At 32.5% G+C, this 24,843-nt stretch overlaps 1 protein-coding gene across 3 annotated transcripts; it reads right to left on the bottom strand.

The window, feature by feature from the left end:
- Positions 1-395: 395 nt before the first annotated feature.
- l(3)mbt (lethal (3) malignant brain tumor) lies at positions 396-24,125 on the bottom strand. 3 transcript variants are annotated; one of them, XM_085204780.1, is made up of 13 exons: positions 23,985-24,125; positions 23,485-23,709; positions 22,634-23,410; positions 19,290-21,395; positions 18,738-18,960; positions 8,714-8,853; positions 6,826-6,997; positions 5,922-6,096; positions 5,392-5,451; positions 5,226-5,286; positions 4,736-5,035; positions 3,212-3,361; positions 396-2,601 (listed from the first exon to the last, which is right to left on the bottom strand). In XM_085204780.1, exons 2-13 carry the CDS (start codon positions 23,635-23,637, stop codon positions 2,560-2,562), a joined length of 4,359 nt encoding a protein of 1,452 aa, XP_085060906.1. In that variant the 5' UTR covers positions 23,638-23,709; positions 23,985-24,125; the 3' UTR covers positions 396-2,559. The 3 variants fall into 3 exon arrangements, with proteins under 3 accessions (XP_085060906.1, XP_085060907.1, XP_085060908.1); XM_085204781.1 differs by having other exon boundaries at positions 5,928-6,096; XM_085204782.1 differs by lacking the exon at positions 23,485-23,709.
- Between the last annotated feature and the right edge of the window lie 718 nt (positions 24,126-24,843).

Below are 24,843 nucleotides of genomic sequence, written 5' to 3'. Positions count from 1 at the left end.
ATTGTTAGTTAGGCACAAGCGTGAGAATGTGACTATGATTCTTACTTAGATTAATGAATAATTTAATATTTTCATTTCCTGGCTCTGGTAAAAAGGCAAAACACGGTGTTGAGTCCTACCACTGAACACTCAATTCCTGGAAAATTTGGCGGTGCGTGGAGAACACTTAACTCGAGATTCCCTCTGCCCACCCCGCTAAATACGGAGTAGGATACAGTATTTTAAGCCTATATATAAGATAAAAATATCATATGATTCCTATTCTATTTGTGTCTTTTCTATATTATCGTAGTATAGATAGTAGATATTAGTTTTGTATGTATACTAAATTTAGAGAGTAATATGGGTTCAAGAAAAGGTTACAAATGTAATAAAAACAAACACAATAAAACAAATAAGATTTAGAAACTTTATTAATTTCCGAACCACAGTTAGAATAGTTTTTGCCAACAAATGGCACAATTTAGCACAAAAGACTTGTGTAAAAACTTACATTTTACTAACCACAACTTTGTACATGGCCACTGCAAAAATATTGTTGTAACTACACCAATATACAAATATTTATTTACATAATTAACAAAATACTTAATATTTCTTTATTTACATTATAAAATGTAGAGTGAACAATATATTTAATATCATTAAAAAACTGTTTGTGGCAAACTTACACTAGATTATTTTTTAAGTAACAAAAAATAATTTGGTTCTAAGCACAATTTCAAGTATTTTTTTTTATTCATAAGTCCAAGTCCATATATAAGAATGTCGCCATGTAATAAGAAAGTAAACTGTAGCCAAAGATGATGCTATTTCTATAAAAGTATGAAATATTCATAACACATATATAGCACAATTATATATACCATATAGGTAAAAAAATTAGTAACACAAAAAAAATAGATTTTTTAGTAATTCCATTTAAAGAATAAACATTTATTCTATTTATAAAATAAAGTAACGAAAACCAATTCCTATGGCATTATTTACATTTAATGTAAGCTAAACTAATACTAGATTGCACACTATGTATTAAAAATAAATATTTACAAATACTTGACTGGACCAAAATTGATTTGGTATAGTTCATTCTTATTTTATGGAGTTTCTATTACATTCTTTGGTTTGAATAGGACATGTGGAACAGCGCGACAAGCGCGACTGTTGTGGATTTGGTTCCTCTCTAAAACGATTTATTTCCATTTCTTTGAAAAGACAGCATTGAATTATTCTACTCCACAGGAAATCTAGGAAATTTTGCGGAAATTGATAAACTGAGTGTCTTTTTAACATCGGGTTCCTCTGTCTACCTTACTTTATTATGTGAGAAACAGCGTCAATTATGTGAACTACATGTGGCAGTCAAAGAGCATTATAACTTCTAAACTTCTCAGAAAGTCTATTGAACAGGTCCTTTCTTTCTGCAGACTATGAAAGTTTAAATGTTTCATTATTATTAGGGACGTAAGAATTTATTTTTTTAACATCACAACCTCAAATTTTAATTTTCGCATTTTGTGCTCAAAATCTAAAGTAAAGCCTATACAGTCTAATCCAAATAGTGTATTGTCAATAAATTGACTTTTAATTAAAAAAAACTTACAAGAATAAGCAAACTTGACAAAAAAATATAAATATATATATGGTGAAAGTAAAAATATTTTTTTATTTAGTGTAGTATCATAATAGACAAAAACAAAATGTTTGTTTATGTTACATTTAGAGTCTGCTATAACAATCTATGAGTTATAACCTGAGACAAAGATGTATATTTGCATTAAATGGTTAAGAATAAGTTGTACTCGATTCACGAAAGCATGAGATAAAAGGTAAACACGTCAAGTTGATAGTTCCTCAGAATCCTCCGAATTCTAATAAATAATTGAATAATAGCACAGTTAAATACCTTTTTGTACATAAATAAATAAATTGAAATAAAAAAATACGTATAGTTTGAGAAATAGATTTTTTTTTTGTTTACATTTTGTCTTATGTCATAATGAATCGAGTATAGTAATTATAAAATACATATTTACAATAGTTTTGGATACAATTTTAAAAAATGCATTAAAACAATTTCTCACATATTTCATACATAAAAATAAACAAAGTGAATATCATAATTCTTAAATGAAGTTAATTAGTATATACAAAAATTATACGTTACATCCATACGCGCTATTCACAGAAGGGAGATGTGACAAATACACTTTACAAATCTTAAAATCTATATAATTTCAAACAATACTCCATCACCAATAAATTATAATAATTTCACATCACTACATAGGGTCACATCACTATTAAAAAAACTGAATAGAAGGCCGAGACCTAGTGAGATCACAACCTAGTGACGTATAATATATATTTTAAAATTATTGACTTTAAATTAAATATATTTTATTCACTTCTTAAATAATTAATTTAAAGTACTTTCTTAGCGATTATAATACATTTTTAATTTATTATATAACACTGTACAAATATTATTATAATTATATATGTTAGCACATTATTGTTCTACACAAGCACGGTGAGGGCGTGCGCAAGGACCCGAGATCACGATAGAGAGTCCCGCAGGTGTCGCACCGTGGCGTATACCTATCACAAAAATAGTATGATATTGATAAGACTATAAATAAAATTTACACTAACTAATTATGTTGCCTTCTAATACTAAACAGAAAAATAGTTAGTTTTAGAAAAGAAATGTTTTCCGCTAATGTTGCCAGTAGATATTTATGTTTAAAACCTTACCATATGAAATTCCTTTAAAACTGATGTAATGTAAACATAAGAGTGACTTATAATTACATTTCCTCCTTTAGTCAAGACATGACAAGTAGCAAATTCGAAAAGTGCGTGAAAAGGGAGAAAAGAGTCTTAGGACTAGTTTCTTCTATCCTACAGTTTTATTACGCTGAAAAAGCAAAAAGCTATAATAATAATAAAAAAATATTTCACGAGGGGAGGTGAAAAAGTTCGTGGAATGGAGGGGATGGAGTGGCGCTCGCTTAAGGTCATTCTACTTGGGGACTTATCATTAGTATATAAATAGAGTTTCAGCCCTGTTGCGTAGTAGAATTTATTATTTTTTCTCATTTTTCTCCTAATGAACAATGCGCAAAAGTTCAGAAAGCCTAACTTCAGGGTTGCCACGAGTCCTCGATATTCTTTACCAATATACCAAAAATCTATGACAAAAATATACCTTAACAGCCGGCCCAAGCCTCAGTCGTAAGCACTGCACTAACTCCTCGCACGAGGCCATGACCAGCTCAGCGCCGGACAGCCGCGCCGCCGCCGCCGCCGCTCCTACTGCCGCGCCCGCAACACGCGACAACAGGGCTGCTACATCCTTCTGTAATAGGATAGAATTTTTATAAATTAAATAATTGCTTTCTTGTGGAAAAGGCAAAAGAAACATGCGTACGGGTCACGTCATTATAAATGATCACCACCGCCCAAAATCCTGTGTAACACCAGAGGAACTACACGTGCCTTGCTCCTCTGGTGTTACACGGGGAGAAAGGCGTTTGCCCAGGAATATGACAGTAGAGGCTAGTATAATATACTAGTATAATATACTAATATAATATAGTTGCTTTTTCCAAACTCAAAATGTACTTCATTCAATTTCACTTTTGGATCGTCACTTCACATAAACTGGAGGCTACTAATGAAGAATACAGTAGGGCTGTGGGTTCTATCCATACCTTCCATACCTATATTATAAATTCGAAAGTAACTCTGTCTGTCTGTCTGTCTTTTACGCAATCAGGTCCAAACCGCTAATTTAATTGTGATAAAATACTCATATAGAGATACTTGAGGGTCCCGGGATGAACATAGGATACTTTTTTTTTCTCATATTTGTAATATTTTCGATATATACCAATATATTAAAATAATTAATTTGACATGCAATTTATTCCGCTATGTTAATAACAGTCGTCGCTACGCGTTGCTAAGCGAAGGCTTGCAAAGTTTGTTGTTTTAAGAAAACGTCACCCAAAATGAGTTTGCTTAATGCATACACGGCGCGCGCCGATATAGATTTGTATAATTAACAAAAAATAGATGATTTCTATAATTTGATATTCATCCTTATGAAAATAAATATAATAGTCACTTTTAGCATTTCATCTTGATGGCAATTATAGTTTACTGTATAACATACTAATAAATAATTAAGGAGATGTCACTGATTCGAAATGACATAGCCTACGAGTGGTATAGTATGACCGACGCGAAAGGGCAGATAGATGACTTTGATGATTTTGTAAATTTTTATATATTTTCGAATTACTATTATTTTTTATGTAATTATTTGCTGCTTATAATTATCTAGGAATCTCAAATTTTGCATAGGAGTTACTTATAGGACGTGCCCGCTAAGACGGGAATTTGCAATATTCGACTTCTAAGGGGTTGTTTTTGGGGTCGAAAGTTTGTATGAAACTTCGTTACTACAAATGCATAACGTCACTAGGACGTAGTCATGGAGACAGAAATTAATAATAACATAGTTCACGCGGGTGAAACCGCGAGCGGGCCGCTAGTTCTTAATAAGGGGAATAATATATTTAAATTTTTCCTTTCCTTACTTTAGTAATAAGACAAAGAGTTTCGCCACTCGATACGACAATAGATCACGAAAATTAGGTGGTGCTCACAAAGTGTCCTAATACTAGGTTCCTTCTAGGTACAGTAAAGATAATAAACCTTTACCAACCTGTGACCAAGTACCAGGATCAGACGGCAATGACAAATCCGCCATGTGCCTTGCAATCAACGCATGGGGCGGATGCAGCGACGGATGTAACATTGGACTTAAATGCGACGGGGATTGATGGATGGACGAGTGTTGCGGTGATTGATGGATTGACGAATGATGAGGCGATTGATGGATTGATGAGTGGTTGGGCGAGTTATGGGCTTCTCGTCGTGATGCTGAGCGTATTGGACGGTTGTCTTCACTGCCGCCCCGCCATCTTTTACCGCCGCTGCTTGATAATGATTCGTCGTCTGATATCTGTTTAAAAATATTAAGAAAGTTATATTTTCTATACTTAACTTTATTTATCAAGTATTGTCTACATTTATTTGTTATACCTATAACCGTTGCAGTATAGGGATTCAAAACCATTATATATAATATTTAGGCTTTATATAAAATATAAAAATAAATAAACCAATTATGATATAAAGTGTTCTGTACTTACAGGTTCATTTCTAGCCACTTCCTCAACTCGTTTATGTTTTGGAGGTCGTCCTCTGGGAAGCCTAGAAATGATTTTAAAAGAGTATAGAAATTATTAATATATATATCAACATATACTTCGATTGAATAAATAAATAAATATTTATAATAAATAAATATATACTTACTTTTCTTTTAGCACTTCATTTGGTGTACTTGTTGATAATGATTTTGGTTTTACTGGTATTCTGAAAATGAATAAAATGTTTTTAAAAAATACCAGTCTTGTTTAAAAGTTACTTTTATAAGATAGAAGATTAATTTGCTAGGAAATTTAGTGTAAATGTGATGCAAAAAATTTTATTTACAATATAATAAAAATTTTCTTATGCAAACAAAATCAAAGAAGTTCAATAGTTCAGAATTTCGTCAAGCGATATTAAATTGTATAATGACACTATTGAAACTATTTTGTAATTGATACACACATAAACAAATCATACTTATTTTGGTAAAATAGAAAGATTAACAGGCAGGGTCCACTTAAATTTTATACTTTTTTGGAAAATATATAAAAATTTGAACGTTACAGGATTTGGTTTGATTTGAATTTGCACCTGTTCTCTACTGTCATAGTTAGGTTTTCTGAACCTTCGCTATTTCTTAATTTGAAACCAAAAACTTGAATCATAAAATGTGATGCGGCATCTGCTAGTACCTGTACCTGTGCATGGGCTGGAGCGGCGCGAGGCGGTCGGGCGGCGGCGGCGGCGGCGCGCGGTAGGGGCAAGCGGACGCGGCGCCGTGCTGCTTGAGCGCGCCGCCTCGCACCGAGCCCAGCCCGCGGCACCCTCCCACGCCGCACGGGCCCAGCGCGCGTAGCTCCTCCGCCGCTGTTACAGATAAACATCATTTAAAGGATGTCTCATTGTTATATTATACTCTAATTGTAGCCAATCTTTATATAAATTGTAGCTTGTGTTATTCTGATTATACATCAGAATTACTCACTACATTATTGTAATTCAACAATGTTTTCTTTTTCAAGAATTAATGAAATAAACATTAATTCATCCTAACAAACTTTCACGTTTATAATATTAATATTAGTAAGATTAGCCAGAGCAAGATAATTGAAAATAATTAAGACTTTTAAGAATAGAAGAAGAAGATTAAGATTTTTTTTTTAAATTATATATTTTTTTAAATAAAGTCAAGTTATATAAAAATGTTAATAGTGTCAGTCCTACATGAAACCAACAATGAGCTGACAAATATTATTATGATGAAAATATTCTTAAAAAATTAAATTTACTCCTCTTCTGAAATTAGGTACATTTCAGCTAACTATTAATATGCCTTTAATATTCATAAATGGGTTTGATATTATTTACTTTTTTCTGGCAACTTCACCAGCATGGTCAAATGGAAGTAAATCTTTGTTTTGGGTGACAGCTCTGACCGCAGATAAAGTAACTTATATAGCTTTTCTTGATCAAAAGCGTTTTTCGATTGGAACTAGTAGGTCCTGAGAATAGACTGAGCAAACTCTAGAGCTTTATAATATTAGTTTACAAGTATAGATATATAGACCAACTACTGAAATATAACATCCAACTCACTCAACGGCGGTTCCAAAGGGTGTCCAGTCTTCAAGCACCATCCCACTGGGTGTATATCTGGAGAGTCATCATCTAACCAGCATGAAAGATCATCTGGCCATCCGTCGAAAGAAACTCTCACTTGGTGTCCCTTTATAGCGCTGATTGTTGCCACTCTTATTAGGAAAGGCACCTGGAATTGATTTTATAAAAATATTTAAGTATTTCTTTATGTATTAAAATAGGTAAGTTTTGTTTTGTTTCTCTATGACGTCAGATTTGTTGTATTAGAAAAATTAGAATGTCATTTGATTGATTTCAAATCCTATAACGTAATCAACCAACCGGTTGATTTTATTAGTAAAATGAGCACACATTAAAGTTTTGTGCTAGCTTTTCTTTCTTCAAAAAAAAATACATGAATGAGTTACCTTAAACATTTAAGCATCTACACTAAAATTAATCATTTAAAATTTCGTTAATATAGCTTCTTTTTGAGTCCACGAAATGCCAACATGGCATCTATGCATATGTTATATTTAATTTAAATTTTACAACATCAAGCTACCTAATCATAAAATAGTAATTATTGTATTTTACGGAGTACACGTTAGCGAGTCCTATACAATAATTACGTTGAATGATAAGGCCTTCTCAATATTCATTTGTTGTCTTAAAAAGGCAGGGGAATTAAAAAAAATGCTAATTACACGCTCATTACCATACAGACCTGCTTTTATATGCTAAGCAACTGTAAGTTTTGTTGCTGATTAATAATTTACTTAATTACAACGTAATTGTATGTTTTCAATAGACGACACCGAAAGTCGAGAGAAAATTACAAAAAAGTCTAAGAATTATGATTTTATTAATTTTCTTTTTATAATTTGGTTTCTGTTTTTAACCATGAGACTAATAAAACAATTAAAATATACTTTTTCTATAGTGGTGGAATCGGATGCACTAACATTTCGGTTATCCGTTATTTCTCAAGTATCGCGATGACGTCACCATATATTATTGAACAGAGTAAATTATTCTATTCAAGAGTATTATAAAAAAAAAAAAATTTGTAGAGATTATTATTATTAACATTCACACAGAGCGATATCATTAATAATTCATTTAAATAATATTTATAATAGTAATTATAAAACTTCACTCTTGTTTTTTCAACTGTGTATATATCGTCAGATTGTTAGTACTGACAATTCTACATTCACATTATGTTAAGCAATTCATATGTATTGGATTGTAAAACCTAATTGAATTGTGCAAAATAATTATTATTCATTTTAACAGTAAGAAAAATATGTTTTGTTCATTGCATATTTGTTTGTTCTATGATAGAAAAGACATGTCCATATGTGATATGCTTTGGTTATAATATAGATATTAGGTATCTTATAATAAAACGCGTGAAGATGAAAAAAGTAAAATTTTAGAAACTTTGAGTTCCCGCTGATAGAAAGAAGTTGCTATGCTTTTAGCCTCATTAGGTTAATATTCTTAAAAAAAATATTTTCCATAATATTATCTTCTTATAAAGATAAGATATAAAAGGAGATGTTTCCACTGACTGATGTCAGACGCATGCACAGCCGTAACCGTTGATGGTAGAAACGTGAAATTTGGACAATGTTCTGTTGGAATATATTTTCATAATGTGGACACCCACTATGAAGAATTTGAAAAATTTTAACCCTGACGGGGCGAAATAGGAGTTCAAAGTTTGTATGGGTTTTTTTTAAATCGACACAGATTTTTATAAAATTTGAAATTCAGACTCTTTAAAATATTTCGTTGAACACGTGTTTCATGGATTTTTAGAATTCACCCCTAAAGATGTAAATAAGCAGGCGAAGCTGCGCGTGTCCCCTAGTACTAAGTTATATCTATAATAACTTACCCTAGGATCAACAACTTCCAGCTTCATGCCGGCCTTGTACCCGGCGGGCGGGCGCGTCTTGAACGCGCGGGGCGGCGCCGCCGTTGACATCGTCTCCGAGAGGTAGTTCTCCCATGAAAACGTGTCTGGATCCTTGTAAACTGTTAAAGCATATTGTGTTACATTAATACATCTAAATATAGTTTTATTCATATTTAATAAAGTTATATGTATTTTTTTATAAAAGTAACGAATCCAAACGAAACGTATGTACGTTTTAGCAGCATAGAACGTATGTCTCTCTACCTTTAAAAAAATATAAAAAATAAAATTGAAAAAATAAAAAACTTTTTTAAACGATTACATTTTATTTTATTGGTAAAAATGTGATTTTATATAAAAAAATCAAACAACAAATAATTGTTCCAAAATATAAATACCACCAATATAATCACCACGCATTGCAAAAGGAACACGCTTCGCTATACGGGAGCACGCTTCGGTCTGCACTTAAATCAAAACAAAATAGAATTACTTAATTGGCGTAACACAACGCCTCATTTTGTCTAACAGGTCACATAAATACTATCTCATTTGATTTGAATCTATAATTATTACGTTCAGTCAGGCGACTGCACTACGATAGAGTAATGTACTAAATGAGCCTTTAGTTAAGTACAGTATGGCCAACAAGAAGTGGCCTGAAGTTAGCTAGCTGTAAATGACTGCGAAGACTTGATTTTACAATATTTCTTACTTCTGATTATTTTTTTGTCGAGTAAACAACGCGCAATAGTTCCGAAAACCTAATTGCAGACAAGACTAGTTGACCGCACTATATGGTCATAGCAAGCATCCCTTATCATAATTATTATCAACTAGTTTTCCTTGACTAAAGGGATACTGTTATCGTGTTACTCTCATTATACCGGATATATATTTTAGAATGCATACTATAATAACTAAAATAAACAATTTTGAGACCGTCCCGGCAGACACCCAAACAAACGGTTATATGGGTTCAATTCCCACTCGGGGAAAGGAGTCATTTTCATAACAAGATAAAATGCGCAGTTTCTGTTACGTCACACAGCAGGTAATGTCTCGAAAGAAGGGCGGTGTGTGGGGAAAAAGACATCCCTTTCCCTATGCTTCTCTTCTTATTATTAAGACACCTTAATAATAAGTTCTCTCTGCCTACCCTGCTATATGCGGAATATACAGCGTGAACCATTTTTTTAAACTAAACGGTAGTTGTTACATATCGTCGGGGATAGTGCAAATCCGCGTAACTAGCATTGGATAATTTCGCGTAACTGACATTTGTAGCTAAATCTCAATTTCACGGCCTTTCGACGTAAAATCCAGATTGGCAGCCTCCTGTTTAATGGGATTTTTTTTCGGCCAATATAAAGCTAGTTTTCGCCTAAAAACAATACTGCGTATCTATATTCGACAATTGTCAGTACCGCGTATGTCCTCAAGTGTCATTAGAACTGTATTTTGTAGTTTATTTTGGCTGTCAAACTCCGTCAAAATATATTCAATCAAGTAGAGTTTACTAAAGAATTCGCTGGCACGCTCGAAACGCCATAACTGTCATTAGAACCGAACCGAACTGAACTGAACTAAAGAAATCGTAGACCTAGCTTGTTGCGACACAATCACTTTTAGATAGATAAATCTCTCTATTGCATACATATAGGAAATACAACATTTTAGAAATATACACCAATATTGAAAACAGATAAAAATAAAAAACAACACAATAAAGACATTTAGCGCATAGAGGTAGTATGCAAAGGCGACCTTATCACCATTAGTGATCTCTTACAGGTATACATAAATAACAATAAGATTTATTTGTATCTATTAATTTTTCACTTTTCACTTTTAGTGCATTCTGCTTAGAAAGTCCCAAATTTCTGTCTATTTTCTGAAATAACTAATGTTGCATCGGTAGCTTCAACATCAACATGTAGCAATAATGGTTTGTTTCCTGAAAGAATACTGGAACGTGAGGCTGCCATTGATTCCAGTAACGAATCGAATATAGCCAGAGAGATATTGCATTGCCTAAGTTAAAAGGGTTGGTACAAATATTTTTAAGAGCCATGCCCAAAATACTTTCTCACTATTGTAAAAAAGAAAGCACAAAACAATATTTAGAACCTATTATACAATCCAAGCATGAATTGTATTGCATTTAAAAACTGGACAGAAAGTCGCTTCTAGAAAGCTTTTGGAGGATGTTTTGAAAAGTGTGGGCAACGTATATTGTGGCGAGATGTTAATAAGACGAGACCTCAGATTCAACTCTTTTATTATATATTTAATTTGGTTATTTATACGCTACAAAACAATAGTGGAACATTATTTCACAATTGCATTTGTAGCGAATAAATTCAGGTTGCTGATATAGCGTGTTTATAAATAATATAATAAGACTAGTGCAATACCCCTACAAAAGTTGAAAACATAGCTTTATTTCTACCGAAAAAAGATGCATGTGATCTATGTTGCTCATATAAAGCTGGCAAAATTACAGAACAAATATATCAACGACATGTGTCACGTAAAGATTTAGCAAGACGAGAAAAGTCTTTAGACAAACAGGTTGCAAAAATGGAAAGCTTCACGTAATAACAGCCGATTTACAAGCTGTGAAATTATGTCCATTTTTGAATGCTAGTGCATTATATTTTAAAACGAAGTTGATTGTCCATATAAAACGCTATTGTTTTAATGAGATAACATCACATTTAAAAGCTTCCACATGCGCTTTCTTTTTTGTCGATTACTTGAAGAAAATCATAGAAGAGAGTACTAAAAACGTCTTAATTTATATTGATGGTTTACATCACAAGTTGCGTTATAGTTTCGAACCCGTTTCTGTATTTTTTTATAAAAAAGCCATACTCAAATGGAAGTGGATTCAGTTCACTACATAAATAAAAGAAAGTTCAGAATCAGGAAATATAAAAATATTATTTAAAAATATTAGGTAAAAACCTAGTCAATACTCTTCTGTTACCAAAGAAGCTAGCCTGAATCCATTTCCATATGAAGTAGTAACACTTTTTTCAAGGATTATAGCATTAAAAGTAACGTTATTTATGATACAATCCGAGCTGGAAGAGAGACTGGTACAAAGTGCGTAGTCGATTCAGAGTTCTTAGGTACCATTCCAATAGTTTTATTAAATACAAACTGAACTACAATGACTAATTTCAGCTATTACCACAAATACCGAAAAAAAATTACCCCATTTATTCCACCACAGCTCTTTTCTAAAAAAATTACTGAGACATAACGTTTATTTATATAAGGTAGCTGAAGAATCTATTATTGTTATTAATATATTAAATTTATAACAGTAATTTGTTTTTAAAATTACTGATAGATATGTTTTCTGAAAAAGCTCTTGGTCTTTTGTGTATTAGTACTTTGAAATTATTTATACTTGTAATACTTAAAGTTGTATAAAAGGCTGATAAAGAATCGCCCAAGGCTGATTAAAAAGTGTTATTGATAGTGTATTTTCAATTTTATATTTAAGGGGGATTGCTTAAAAAAATACATTGATTAATAAATAATAAAATTTTCATTTTATTATTAAATATTATTTGGAATATTAGTTGCACGTTTGATTTTAAAACCGTGTAACTAACTGTCAGGTTTCAATTTAATAAGATCGTGGTCAAATCAAATCAGCGTAAGTGGCTTGGCGCTTAAATTAACCACTTGTTAACCACTGTAAAGGATTGTATATGGCAAAAATACGTAGAAAATACTAATTATTATTCTCTATGTTAAAATGAGACCACTTGGACTTAAATTAACGATGTTATAAAGTTTTAACCTCCTCCTGTAAAATCAGATCAAATGCAGATACGCGCTCCCCACCTGTGGTAGATACGCGGTTCTGCACTATCCCCGACGATATTAATCACATTCCTTCATTATTACCCCATTTGATAATTAATAAATTACTTAAAAATAGTTTAGAAATAAATTTTGAAAATAGTTAATTAGAAAAACGTGAATAATAATTAAAAGCAATTATTATTTATTATATAACGAGTTGATTATTGTTATTTATAATAAATAACAATAACCACCTTTACCTTTAGTTATCAATTATTTTATTTTTAATATTAACGATCCGCTCGCGGCTACGCCCGCTTGAACAACTTTACCATTTAACTAGTCTAAATTACTTTCGTGTTGTAATAACATTATTACTTAAAAGACAATATCTATAAATTTAAAACTAAAGTCAGACAAATTTGTCAAATAACTACAGCAATTATTTTTAATTGATGTAACTTTTTTATTTATAAAGCGATTGCAATGAAACAAACACTAAATGTTAATGGTAGAATTGGCAAAATACTTAATAGTGAAAATTGCATTTTTGACAGAGACATTTCTGAGATTAGCATACACAAAAACACAGAAATGCTATTTCCGGGATACAACGTAAAGCTCATTTTTTTAACCAAGAGGTATGTATAACAAATAATCGTATAATAAATATTTAACAAAAAAAATATCAAAAATTATACGTCATATGTGTTTCTTCGATATTAAGCGAGATACACCTTGAAAGCCGAATGATAGAGAAGTCTCTCTCGTCGCAGCTTCATGCTGGGTAGGCGGAAGGAACCTAGTGTTAAGACACTCCGTTTCCCACTTTCCGCCGAATTCTGGAGGCATTGCGTGTTGAGTGGCGGAACTCACCGCCGCCCTTAGCCTCGATACCAGAAGGAAGAAATGGAATATAAATTCTAATAAGAGAAGTCTTTCTCGGTTTTGAAAAATATCACATATTTTAGTAACAGACCTCAGCATTTGTGTGTTTTGTTGTATTTAAGTATTTAATCCCTAAGATGAAATCGAACCCATAATCATCACTTACAACCACATCTTTTCCAGCCGCACCGCAAAAGTGTCAAATTATATATTACATGTAAGATAAAATTGATCTATAATTAAATTTAAATATATGAATGTAATAAATATTTAAATATATAATTATAAAACAGGTTAACAACTGAGATATCATAAAACAAACCAACATCATTTTTGTATAGGTAATACAAAAAAAAAATTAAAAAAGGAAACGGGCTTAATAAATTAATTTAATACACATCTGCGAACATTTATAATTTATACAAACATAAAAAAAACATATTTCCTTGTAGAAAGCCAGATAATATATGTATGTAACAGATACAAAAGAGCTTTAATTACAAATATATAAAATATAAGATTAACATTCCAAATCAACTTTACTTACAGTAGGTAAAACCATTTAAAAATCTAATATCACAATAAACACATACACAGAAGCGAAGAGTTAATAATTAATTACAATTAAAATGTGAACGTAAAGACACCACATGATGTTACATGATCGACGTCTGAACGGCAACTGATATGGAAGGCTATTTACGTATAAACATCGGCCCGATTAGACTATACTTGTGTACACATTATGTATATATCCTTGTACACTCGTTAAGAAACTAAAAGGAGTGGAACGATTTGATTTTAAATTACCAAAACAAATGTATTTTAGTAGTAAATATTAGGTCGTATAATAGACTACAGCTAGCTAAACGCCGTGAAGGTTGTATGTAGGTTCAATATAAAATAAGAGTAATGTTTTTATTTAATAATTTTAATCTTACACTATAATTTTAAAGATAATATCCATATATTGGAAACTAAGATTTCAGCCAATTACAATATTAATATACATACATACGAGTACATATAACTGCCAGGTTTCATGATGATACAAGATTTAGAAGTGCGTGTAATTCAGATTCTTAGATTTTATTATATAGTTAGTCACAATTGAACCTAATACAAGCGTAATAGTAAAGTTAAAATTATATATCTTTTTATCTTCATAGTTTTAATAAAGAAAATATTTACTAAAAAATATATAAGTGAAATTTATTTAACAATTTGTTAAATGTTTAATATCATATCCATACTCAGTTCATCAATATACAAAGTTATTTGAAACAATGCAAAAAATATATATATTGAATTGAATCTTTCTTGTAACTTCAATATATAATCTGCACTTAGGAGGAAGAGGGAAACCTGGGAACCGAGTGTTAAGACACTTCGTCCTCAAAGAAACACTTCCGTTTCACAATAAAATAATAATGTGAAAAACCTTCTAAGAACCAACATAAAATATAAGATTACATAATTCTATATCATCATTATTTTTACTTTGAAAATATTTTAGTTACCTTGGGGCAATTAATATCGGAATAAATACTTTACGTAACATCATAAAAATTGTGTATTCATAAAGATATCACAGAGTTAAATTACACATATATACATATACGCACAAACATTACCGACATATTTGTTAAAGAATACTTGTTTACAATAGTATAGAGTCCTATTAAAATAAGTTACGACATCACTAACAAATATTTTAGATTTGCTACTCTACCGACTCTACCTACTTCTTCTATTCTTTATTTTTTTTAGTGGGAATCGAACCCACAATTTAAGCATTGACAGTTAGACGCTGGGTCTAAAGTTAACACGAAGAAATTGCATATTGAGGGCAAGGCGGCATTAGTAATAATGTAACGAACGGATTAGTACAGTAATGTCAACAAGTCGTGGCCGCCTTGAAGTTAGGTTTTCTGAAATTTTGCGCATTTTAATTCGGGAAAGAAAATAATCAATATTAAATCAGCTCAGTCAGAGGGGACCTAGTGCTAAGACACTCCGTTCTTCACTTTCCGTCGAATTCTAGAACCAGACTTTGCTGGACACAAGAGCGAAGAAATAGAAATTAAAATTTTAATAAATACTTAATTCTGCGCTACCACTGATAATAATAAAATAATAAAAAAAAATAATAAAAAATCTAATATCTAATATGCGCAGCCATCGACACCTAACTTCAAGGCGGCCACGACTGGTTGACCGTAGTGTAACTAGTTCGAAACTAGCACGTATAAAATCATATTGTTTATATACAGCAGCACGTGTATATATATGCAAGTCGCAAGGTTACCTTAGTTTGCAAAAGAACATAAATGGGTTCCAACCCGAAAAATACTAAATAAAAAAATAAATAACTAAACTAAATTCAACCATAATGTTTATACGTGTATATTACTAAAATGCTGTTCCGGCGATTCGCTAACATGGTGTCCTTCAATATAATAAAAAACATATATTAAATATTTTATTGGAATAAATTTTGCAGCTTTAGTTTCTGTTAATCATTGGACTAAGAAATATAAAAAATATTTTAAATACATAATTATTTAATATTATTTAGCTTCACACTGAATTATTTGAGGAATTGAGTGGCGGAACTCAACACCGGGCTTTATGTCAGGATGAGCGAGGAATTGAAATATCTCAATCCTACAAATTAATGATAATTGAACCCACCTACAACCGTCTGTAACCCCTATATCCTGCACTTAGCAGAGTAGGCAGAAATAACCTAATCTTGAGACACTTTGTCCTCCACTTTCCCCCCAATTTCGAGACATTGCGTGTTAAGTGGCGGATTTAGTCTTAGCGACTTCAAACCATGAGCGTATCTGTTAATATGATATGTCAGATATGTTTTCAATGGGACAATTGACCTTAGATTCGAATTGATCTTTTTGCCTAAAGGTTTTTTTTAATAATTTTTCTGGGCTTATTTTTTTGATATTAAAAATTCTGGGGTGGGCACTTAACAATTCGGGGATTGACACGAACCATCTCTCCACATTCCTACACCAATGCCTCGAAACCACTACCACTGCGTTTGACTAGTTAATAAGTAATAAGAGAACAAATAGACAGGTAGACAATAATAAATATTTGCAAGGTTGGTATCCCAATGATGGCTTATCAGTCAGTCACTACATTAACAGGTCAATATTTGATAGTAACTGACTTAAACAAATAAGATTATCAAAAACTATATTTTCATAGCAATAGAAGGGACCATTGGTATAAGTTAAAACATTTATAAATAAAAGAATAATATGCGGCTTGTGATAAAATTCGATTTTATTCTCTTTTTCAGCTTCACACTGTATCCCGGACGTATCAGGGTAGGCAAAGGAAACCTAGTGTTAAGACACTCCGCTCTATATGTTCGCTGAATTTTGGAGAAACTGCGTGATGAGTGGCGGCGCCGCGCTTTGCTTCGACGCCAGAGCGGAGAAATGAAAATATTATATATTTCATTACCTCGAGTGGAGATCGATTCACAACCTGTAACGTTCACGGTCACAAGCTGTTGCCCCTGCGCGACTGGCCTCTAATTCAACATTTACTGAAGTTAAGCTATTTGTATACCTCATATTTTATAAAATAAAAATAACTTTTATGTATATACTAGTGGGCCCGGACGCGGCTACGCCCGCGAAAATATAAGCCTAAATCATTAAAATAAGTTAAAAAATAATAATAAGTGGAGATTTATTATTAGAAAAAATATCTGAGTAACCGAAATGAACAAACCAAAGAAGTAAAAGTAACTAAAGGAAATTCTTAATATTAGAAAAAAAAACCTAAAGTTTGCTGTGCGCGCGTACTAATCATTTTTCTATATTAAATAATTATTAATTTTTGCGAACAATATTAAATAAAATCTCAAATGATTAAAATTACGATATTTTAAGTGTATAACATCGGTATAGATAACCGAACTGAGATAAATTAATTATAAGCAGCAAATAATTACATAAAAAATAATAGTAATTCGAAAATCTATAAAAATTTACAAAATCATCAGTCATCCGCCCGTTCGCGTCGGTCATACTCATATTATGCCGCCCGAAGGCTAGGTCATTTGGAATCAGTCACATCTTAATTATTTATTAGAATGTTATACAGTAAATTATAATTTCCATCTAGATGAAATGCTAAAAGTGACTATTATATTTATTTTCATAAGGATGAATATCAAATTATAGAAATCATCTAATTTTTGTTAATGATTTGTATAAAGAGATTTGTATAAATCTATATCGGCGCGCACCATGTATGCATTAAGCAAACTCACTGTGGGTGACGTTTTCTTAAAACAGCAAACTTTGCAAGCCGTTGCTTAGCAACGCGTAGCGACGATTGTTATTAACATGGCGGAATAAATTCCTTGTCAAATTAATTATTTTAATATATTGGTATATAACGAAAATATTACAAATATGAGAAAAAAAAAGTATCCTATGTTCATCCCGGGACCCTCAAGTATCTCTATATGAGTATTTTATCACGATTAAATTAGCGGTTTGGCCCTGATTGCGGAAAAGACAGACAGACAGACAGACAGACAGAGTTACTTTCGAATTTATAATATAGGTATGGATTATTTTATAGCCAGTATACTAGTAAAAAAAAATATTTTTTAGATCTTTGAAAAAATATATTCCAATGAATGTAAAAAAAAAAGAAATTATTTATTCAATTATATAATTATAGTAATGCACTCAACTTATACTGGAAAGTGGATATCACAAATTAAAAGAAAATGTTGACTTCCTAATAAAGTTACTAGTCTTTTCCGATGATATGTTATATTTACTAAATTTATGGATATTTTTAATTTTAAATCTAAACTTTATTCAAAGGTGATATTTAAATATTATTCTGGAAAATGTTTATATAAAGAAAATATTTAAAAATATTTAAAGCAATTATTTGTTGTTGTTTTATTGTTTAATGCTGAAATAGGAATAATAAGCTAAACTAACAATATTTAACTGGCTTTTTAGCTTATAAGTTTCAAGTGCACACCAACTGTTCACACAGAATATGTCCAATAAGAAAAGTAAAAGTCTAACAAGAATCTTTCTTTATGTACCAGAATTCTATATAAAATTAACTCTCAAATAAATAAATAATCAAATAGCTCAAAAAGAAATCGTTTGCCTACTTAAAAATAAACAACAGGTGGGCTCCACACAGTAGTCATGGTCATCAAAGACAATTGTCTTAAAAATATAGCATATTCTTAACCCGTAAAAATTATATCAAAACTCACAATTCGGTGGCGTCAACGCCAGTCCGTTCTCCTCCGCCCATCCCACCGGGTGTATGTAGGGAGATGTGGGGTCCACCCAATAGTCGTACATGTCGTCCCAGCTGTCGAACGTTACCAGGAGCCGGTTGTCCAACATGCTGGCGACCGAGGCCACGCAGATGAGCTCGTTCTGACGGTCTTCAGCTTCTAGCTTCATGCCCACTCGGAAACTATTGGGTTTTATCTGTTGAAGAAAGAGAGAGAACATTATTAGGTAATGTTGATGTTATTAGGTAGGGTAATGGTGGTACAAACTATCTGCTTCCATCTTCGCGCATCTCTCACATATAGCAAATGAAAATGAAATATGTAATGTTCAGGCAATTCATGACTTTCCACCCACTTTAGACAAAGAGCTTTAATTCTCATACCTCAATACAGCAACTTATACTACTAACTTATTTCTATGTTACATTGTTTCTGCTATGTTACATACACTCAGTAACTACTAATGTTTGCCTGCGTTAAATAAAACAAAAAAAAACACAATTTATAAATATAAACTTATCTTACCGCAGTAGTAATATGAGGAAAGAGTTGTCTAGGCGCTGCGATCGCGCGTATCTGCTTCAAGTATACGGGCCACGAGAACGTGTCGTAGTCGGCGGGAGGCTTCAACGTACGGTTATTCTTTTCACACCAGCCCGGAGGAAAGATGTCTATCGAATCCGCATTCACCCAGAAATCATAAATATCTGGGTATTCGTCAAAATGTAATCTCATTCTATAGCCTTGTACCTCTGCCACAGATACTACACAAAACATAGATGGGTGCTGCGGATCTATCGCCTCTAGCCGCATGCCAACTTTGAACCCATTCTTGTTATATGGGAATGGGTCCTTGAATAGCTTCACTGGTGCCGACTTAGCTTTGCACACGTCAAGATACCGCATCCACGAGAATCCATTTTTGCCGCACATCCAAGGATATTTCTCGTTCTCAATCATATCCTCGCTCATCTTCAAAAGTAACGCTTCAGGTATCTGAACCTCATTCGAGTCATAGTGTTTGAGCGGCACTTTGTCTTCCTTGCCGTCTTTTAACAAATCTAAATCAGAGTTTTGTTTGCGCATTAGCAACTTCTTGACTTTATTGCGTTTCTTTGCCAACTCCGACTTTTCCTTCTCTTTCTTTTTTTGATTTTGGACTTTTTGTACCTCAGTTTGGCAGGTGACGCTACAAAAGCTCGGCGTGATAAATTCGGCCGCCATGCCGTGACATCCGCAGCCCTCGCATCGGAATAGGTCCTCCGGGGACGTCGGCTTCTTCTCTTTACTTGTCTCAATACGTTGTTTTAAAGGCGTATGATACTTGGCGCCCGAATTAGGGACAACATCCTGATTAGATATCTCAAGTAGGTCAATCATACCAAATTCATTTGTTTGAAAATGTAAGCTGCTTCCATTAAGTTGCGCTACGCCATTATTCCATATCAGACCAGGTGGATCTTCTTCTGTAGTTGAATTGGATTCGCTTTTTAAAGCAAAGCTTTCATTATTCGCAAATTGCATTACGTCGGGTTTGATCTCGATATGCACTTTATATTCTTCCATATCAGAATCCCCCAGGACGACTTTAGCTTCTAAATCTTTATCTAATTTTTCGTCACAGAATAATGATGGTACTCGGTGATCATCATTAACATCACCGTCTACATGATCATTAGACTTACTTATGATTTTCGGTTGGGGTAATGCAAACTTCAGATTCTTGTTGGACATATTCTCCGTACAGAGCGAAATACGTCTCTTTATGTTAGCATTTGCCGTTTTCCTATCACTGTTGTCTGAGTTTGAACGTCGCAATATCGCAGGTGCTGCAATAGGCATAGGTACTAGATCATTTCTGTCGAACATATTCTTGTTCAACAAGCTCTTTCCTTTTTCTGGTATAGATAACGTAAATTTCTCGCGTGTTAGACCACCTTCATCGTCTTCTATCGACACAGTGTATATATCATCATTCATGGAGGCATTTGTTTCAGGAATGGACAGAGTATACTCTCCTTGTTCACCTGTAGGTTCAGCTCTTGAACCAGGTATGGCCAGAGCAAAGGATTTTTCACCTTTTGGGCTATGTGGCAGACAGTCTTTGCCATTCACATTCAAAACTTTACCTAAAGGCTGTAACGGAGGCATATCATCCATGGCTGTATCTCTCATAACAGTTATATTTCCTTGAGGATCATTCTGTATCTGACCATTAGCAATTTGTAAATTTATTATAGGACCCTTTGAGGCCATTGTGGCTGGCAATGTGACAGGTAAGATAAATTTAGTATTCTGCATCTTCGGTATATTCATAGGTGTAAGAAAAAGCTTCTGATTGTTAGAATTTACATTAGACTGATTGCTTGATATTAAAATTGATTGATTTTCATTCACATTCTTTGTATTTGGTTTCTTAACAGAACTAAGATAAATGGCTTGTTTTCCTGGAGTTCCCGGAGGCATGGTGACAGGGATCATTTTGTCACTAGATTTAGGTTTTTGTATGACTATTGGCTGAGCAGTGTTTGTAGGTGTCAGTATTGATTTATTCTGTGTTTGCATTTTGGGTGCTATGTGAGGTTTAGGCGGAACATTTGATATTAAATGTATATTGTTGTTACTTGTTACCTGAAATATAGAACACACATTATTTTATATAGTAAAATCGAATTATTATATAGTATTGAGAAAATTATCATAGAATTATGTAAACGCATTATACTTCAAATTAATAAATTGAAATGGAAAATGTGTTTTCAATAATAAATTATAAGTACTGACACCAAAAGATATATAAAGATGAAAATAAATCACTAACATGATGCCATGACAAAAATAACACACAAATATAATTTTTATACACAATAGATATACTATTTCAAACTTCAATAAATATTTCTCACTTTGAATTTATTTACCAAAATAGTTTTGAGAATTATTTTAAAAAGCTAAGCTAAACAAATTTGGAACAATAATAAGAAGACAAATATCTTCATAATTCATAATTCAATAGTATTCATTTATAGAATGTAAAGCTATAATATGTTTTGCCATATTGTGGGTTGATATTATAATCAGCATGAGAACAACATTTTGCATACTTATCAACTGTGAGAAAAATATACATTGTTTTTGTAATTAACTAGAATACTAATAAAAAATAAATAATATAAAAAAATATTTATATCTTGTGTCTACATGTCTAAAAAAATAATGTCACTCAAAATTTGTATGAGCTGAATTACTTAAATAAACTCAAAATATTCTGTATTTAAATACTTTAGCAAGCATTTTTGAATCGGTCAGTGAACATAAAACTACCATGCATCGGAAGGCAGTTCTGGTGAGAAGAACCGGCAAGAACCTTAATAGTTGCTCATTTCAGTGTCAATGATACAATTTCATAATTACATAGATAGTGGTAGCTATCCTGGTGAGGTGAAATGAAATTTAATTGGTAATTCCATAATTGTTTTCCAGTAAAAATTCTTGAACAGTATAATTATTGTTTTTACAATTACTTTAAAATTATATAGTGGCAAACTTATAAAAATTGGCAATTAAAATATAAAATGTAATATGGTAAAATAAATCTTTTATATAGAACATTTATGAAATTTGTGCCATCCCTTCCACATGTGATCATTAAATTATAATGAAATGAAAATCATGTCCAAGCTGTCTTATAAATATACAGAATATTATACACCTACACAACCAGCTTGAAGCATAGCTGCTAAGTTTGTTTAAATATATGCATATAAAACTAATTAACTTTACACTTGTGAGAAACTGGTTCATCTTATAAAAACAAAATATGACAGTTGTTATATTAACTTAGTAATATTTATAATAAGAATACTCACAGGTCTCCTAACTATTATTTGTGGTGGATTCCCACTAGTGCTTGCTTGGCTTATCACTTCTGTACTAGATACAGGTTTCAGTCCAGTTGGAGTCTGTATGTACACTACATGAGGCATTGTTCTCGGTGCTCCTCTTAGTTGCACCCCAGTATTTGCAGGGTTTGGTAAAGACAGCTGAATAGAGTTATTAGAACTGTTTGGTAACTGCACCACAGAGTTTGAACCAACTTGCACTTGAGACACAGATGTTGCATTGCTCATTTTCACTGAATCTGGCAGAAGCTGTGTAGAATGTGACATGTTCATATCTGTACTGCCATCAATATTTGGCCGAGGGTTTGAGCCCATATGCACATGTATTATGGAGCTGTGAAGAGACTGATTGGGGTTTTGTAGAAGGGGCATAGACGGCAGGGTTGGGAGCTGAATGTTTTGATTGGCAGTGGGTATTTGTAGTGGGACATTAATGGTCTCTCCTGCCGGTAGCTGCACAGGCACACTGGTCGTACCGGATACTTGCAGGGGAAGACTTACCGGGGCTATCTGTAAAGGCACACTACTGGCGCCGCCCGACAGCTGAACAGGCACGTTTATATTGGACGTGGAGCCCGGTATTTGCACAGGCACATGGACCGTGGACAGCTGCAGCGGGTAAGGGGAGTTGTTGGCATGAATCTTTACAGGGGCTATAGAATGCGTGACTAGGTTGTGAGCGATAGGCATTGAGCTCTGCGGCGCCTGCACTGAGGACATGATCATGCTGCTCGGTATTGGCGCCTGAAAAATGGTAAACAATGTCATTGGGGACTATTTTTTCCCACCTTACACTATCTTATTATAATAAGACTCACGCGCAATGTGTTTAATAGCACATTATGCTGAGAGTTGCTTTGAGACAAATTTGTGCTCGCGGAAGTGCTAGCTGCTTTTAATAATCTTTTTTTCAATATTTCTGTTTTCGGGTCATCAAAGTTTTGAAGTGAGTTACACTGTTGTCTCTCCATTTCTTAATATCGAAAACATTTGCGACAACATTACATACGTTCAATTATCTTTTATAATTCATTATTGTCAACCTGTAACGCATATAAAAATTAAAAATTGTAATGTAAAATTTACCTTAACGCACCACACTTCAATATTTTTCACAAAGTCAAAAAGTTATGAAATATTAATATTTAATTGTTATAAAATAATTAAGTTAATTTTGGTAACTATTGAAACAAAAGAAAAATTTATAATTTTCTTTTGCGAGTATCGCACTCTATCAATTGTGCAGCTACTTTTGCACATCTACAACCTTTTAAAAAGAAAAGTTCGTGGAACACTAAAACACTAACTTGCCGCTTACCTTTTAGTACTTAAACAAAAACAGTTTTTCTCCAAGTATTATTCTGAGCAATATACATTCATTATCGTCGAGAAAACCATTAAAGAAAAATAAATTATATTCAGCAAAGCGACGAATTTTACCTGCCTACACAACTGGTAATAATTCTGACAACATAGCCAAAATGAACAGATATTTGTTATGTTGGTACTTTCGAAATATTGGACCAATAGAATGCGAGTGTTCCCATGACGAAGCTTTCGCGCCCGATTATTCAGCTAAAAGAATTGGGCCGATATAAGTACAATTATAAATATATATTTAAACTATCTGTAATTGAATGATTTTTGATAAGACATTACTGTTTTTGAATCTTTAAGTTTGATTCCATCAAAATTACAACTTAAAGAAAGGATAACGGTCGCTTGATTGCATATTTTTAAAACTAAAGTAAATTATTTCTTAAGCATGTTTTTTATCAAATATTACGTAATGTTTTCCTTTTAATTTCATTAATAAGTATTCGGTATTTCAATTAATAAGTTTTGCATTGTCTAGTTTTAACATCTTTAGATAATAATTTGTAGTGATCAACATTAGTATTTATAAATAACAAAACTTGATATGAATATATATATATATAATAAGGATAGATATGTTATCATCGGAAATAGCGGAAATTGATCATAAACAAGTTCACAATATCATCTTCCCGCTACGAGTTTCCGTTACAAAAATAAAATGGATACTTGTACGGAAATAAAATATTTAAAAGGTATAAACGCCAGCATAATTTTAATAAGGCCCTTATTTATAAATCATAAAAAGGTAAGAATAATATTTGGAGGCATTAGTAGTAATTCTTACCCATCCAATGGAA

The sequence above is a fragment of the Heliconius melpomene genome, chromosome 20, assembly GCF_056956725.1.
Source record: "Heliconius melpomene rosina isolate 202511_hmr_F chromosome 20, ASM5695672v1, whole genome shotgun sequence".
NCBI classification, from domain to species: Eukaryota; Metazoa; Arthropoda; class Insecta; order Lepidoptera; family Nymphalidae; genus Heliconius; species Heliconius melpomene.
This window is presented reverse-complemented; position numbering and strand designations above follow the sequence as displayed.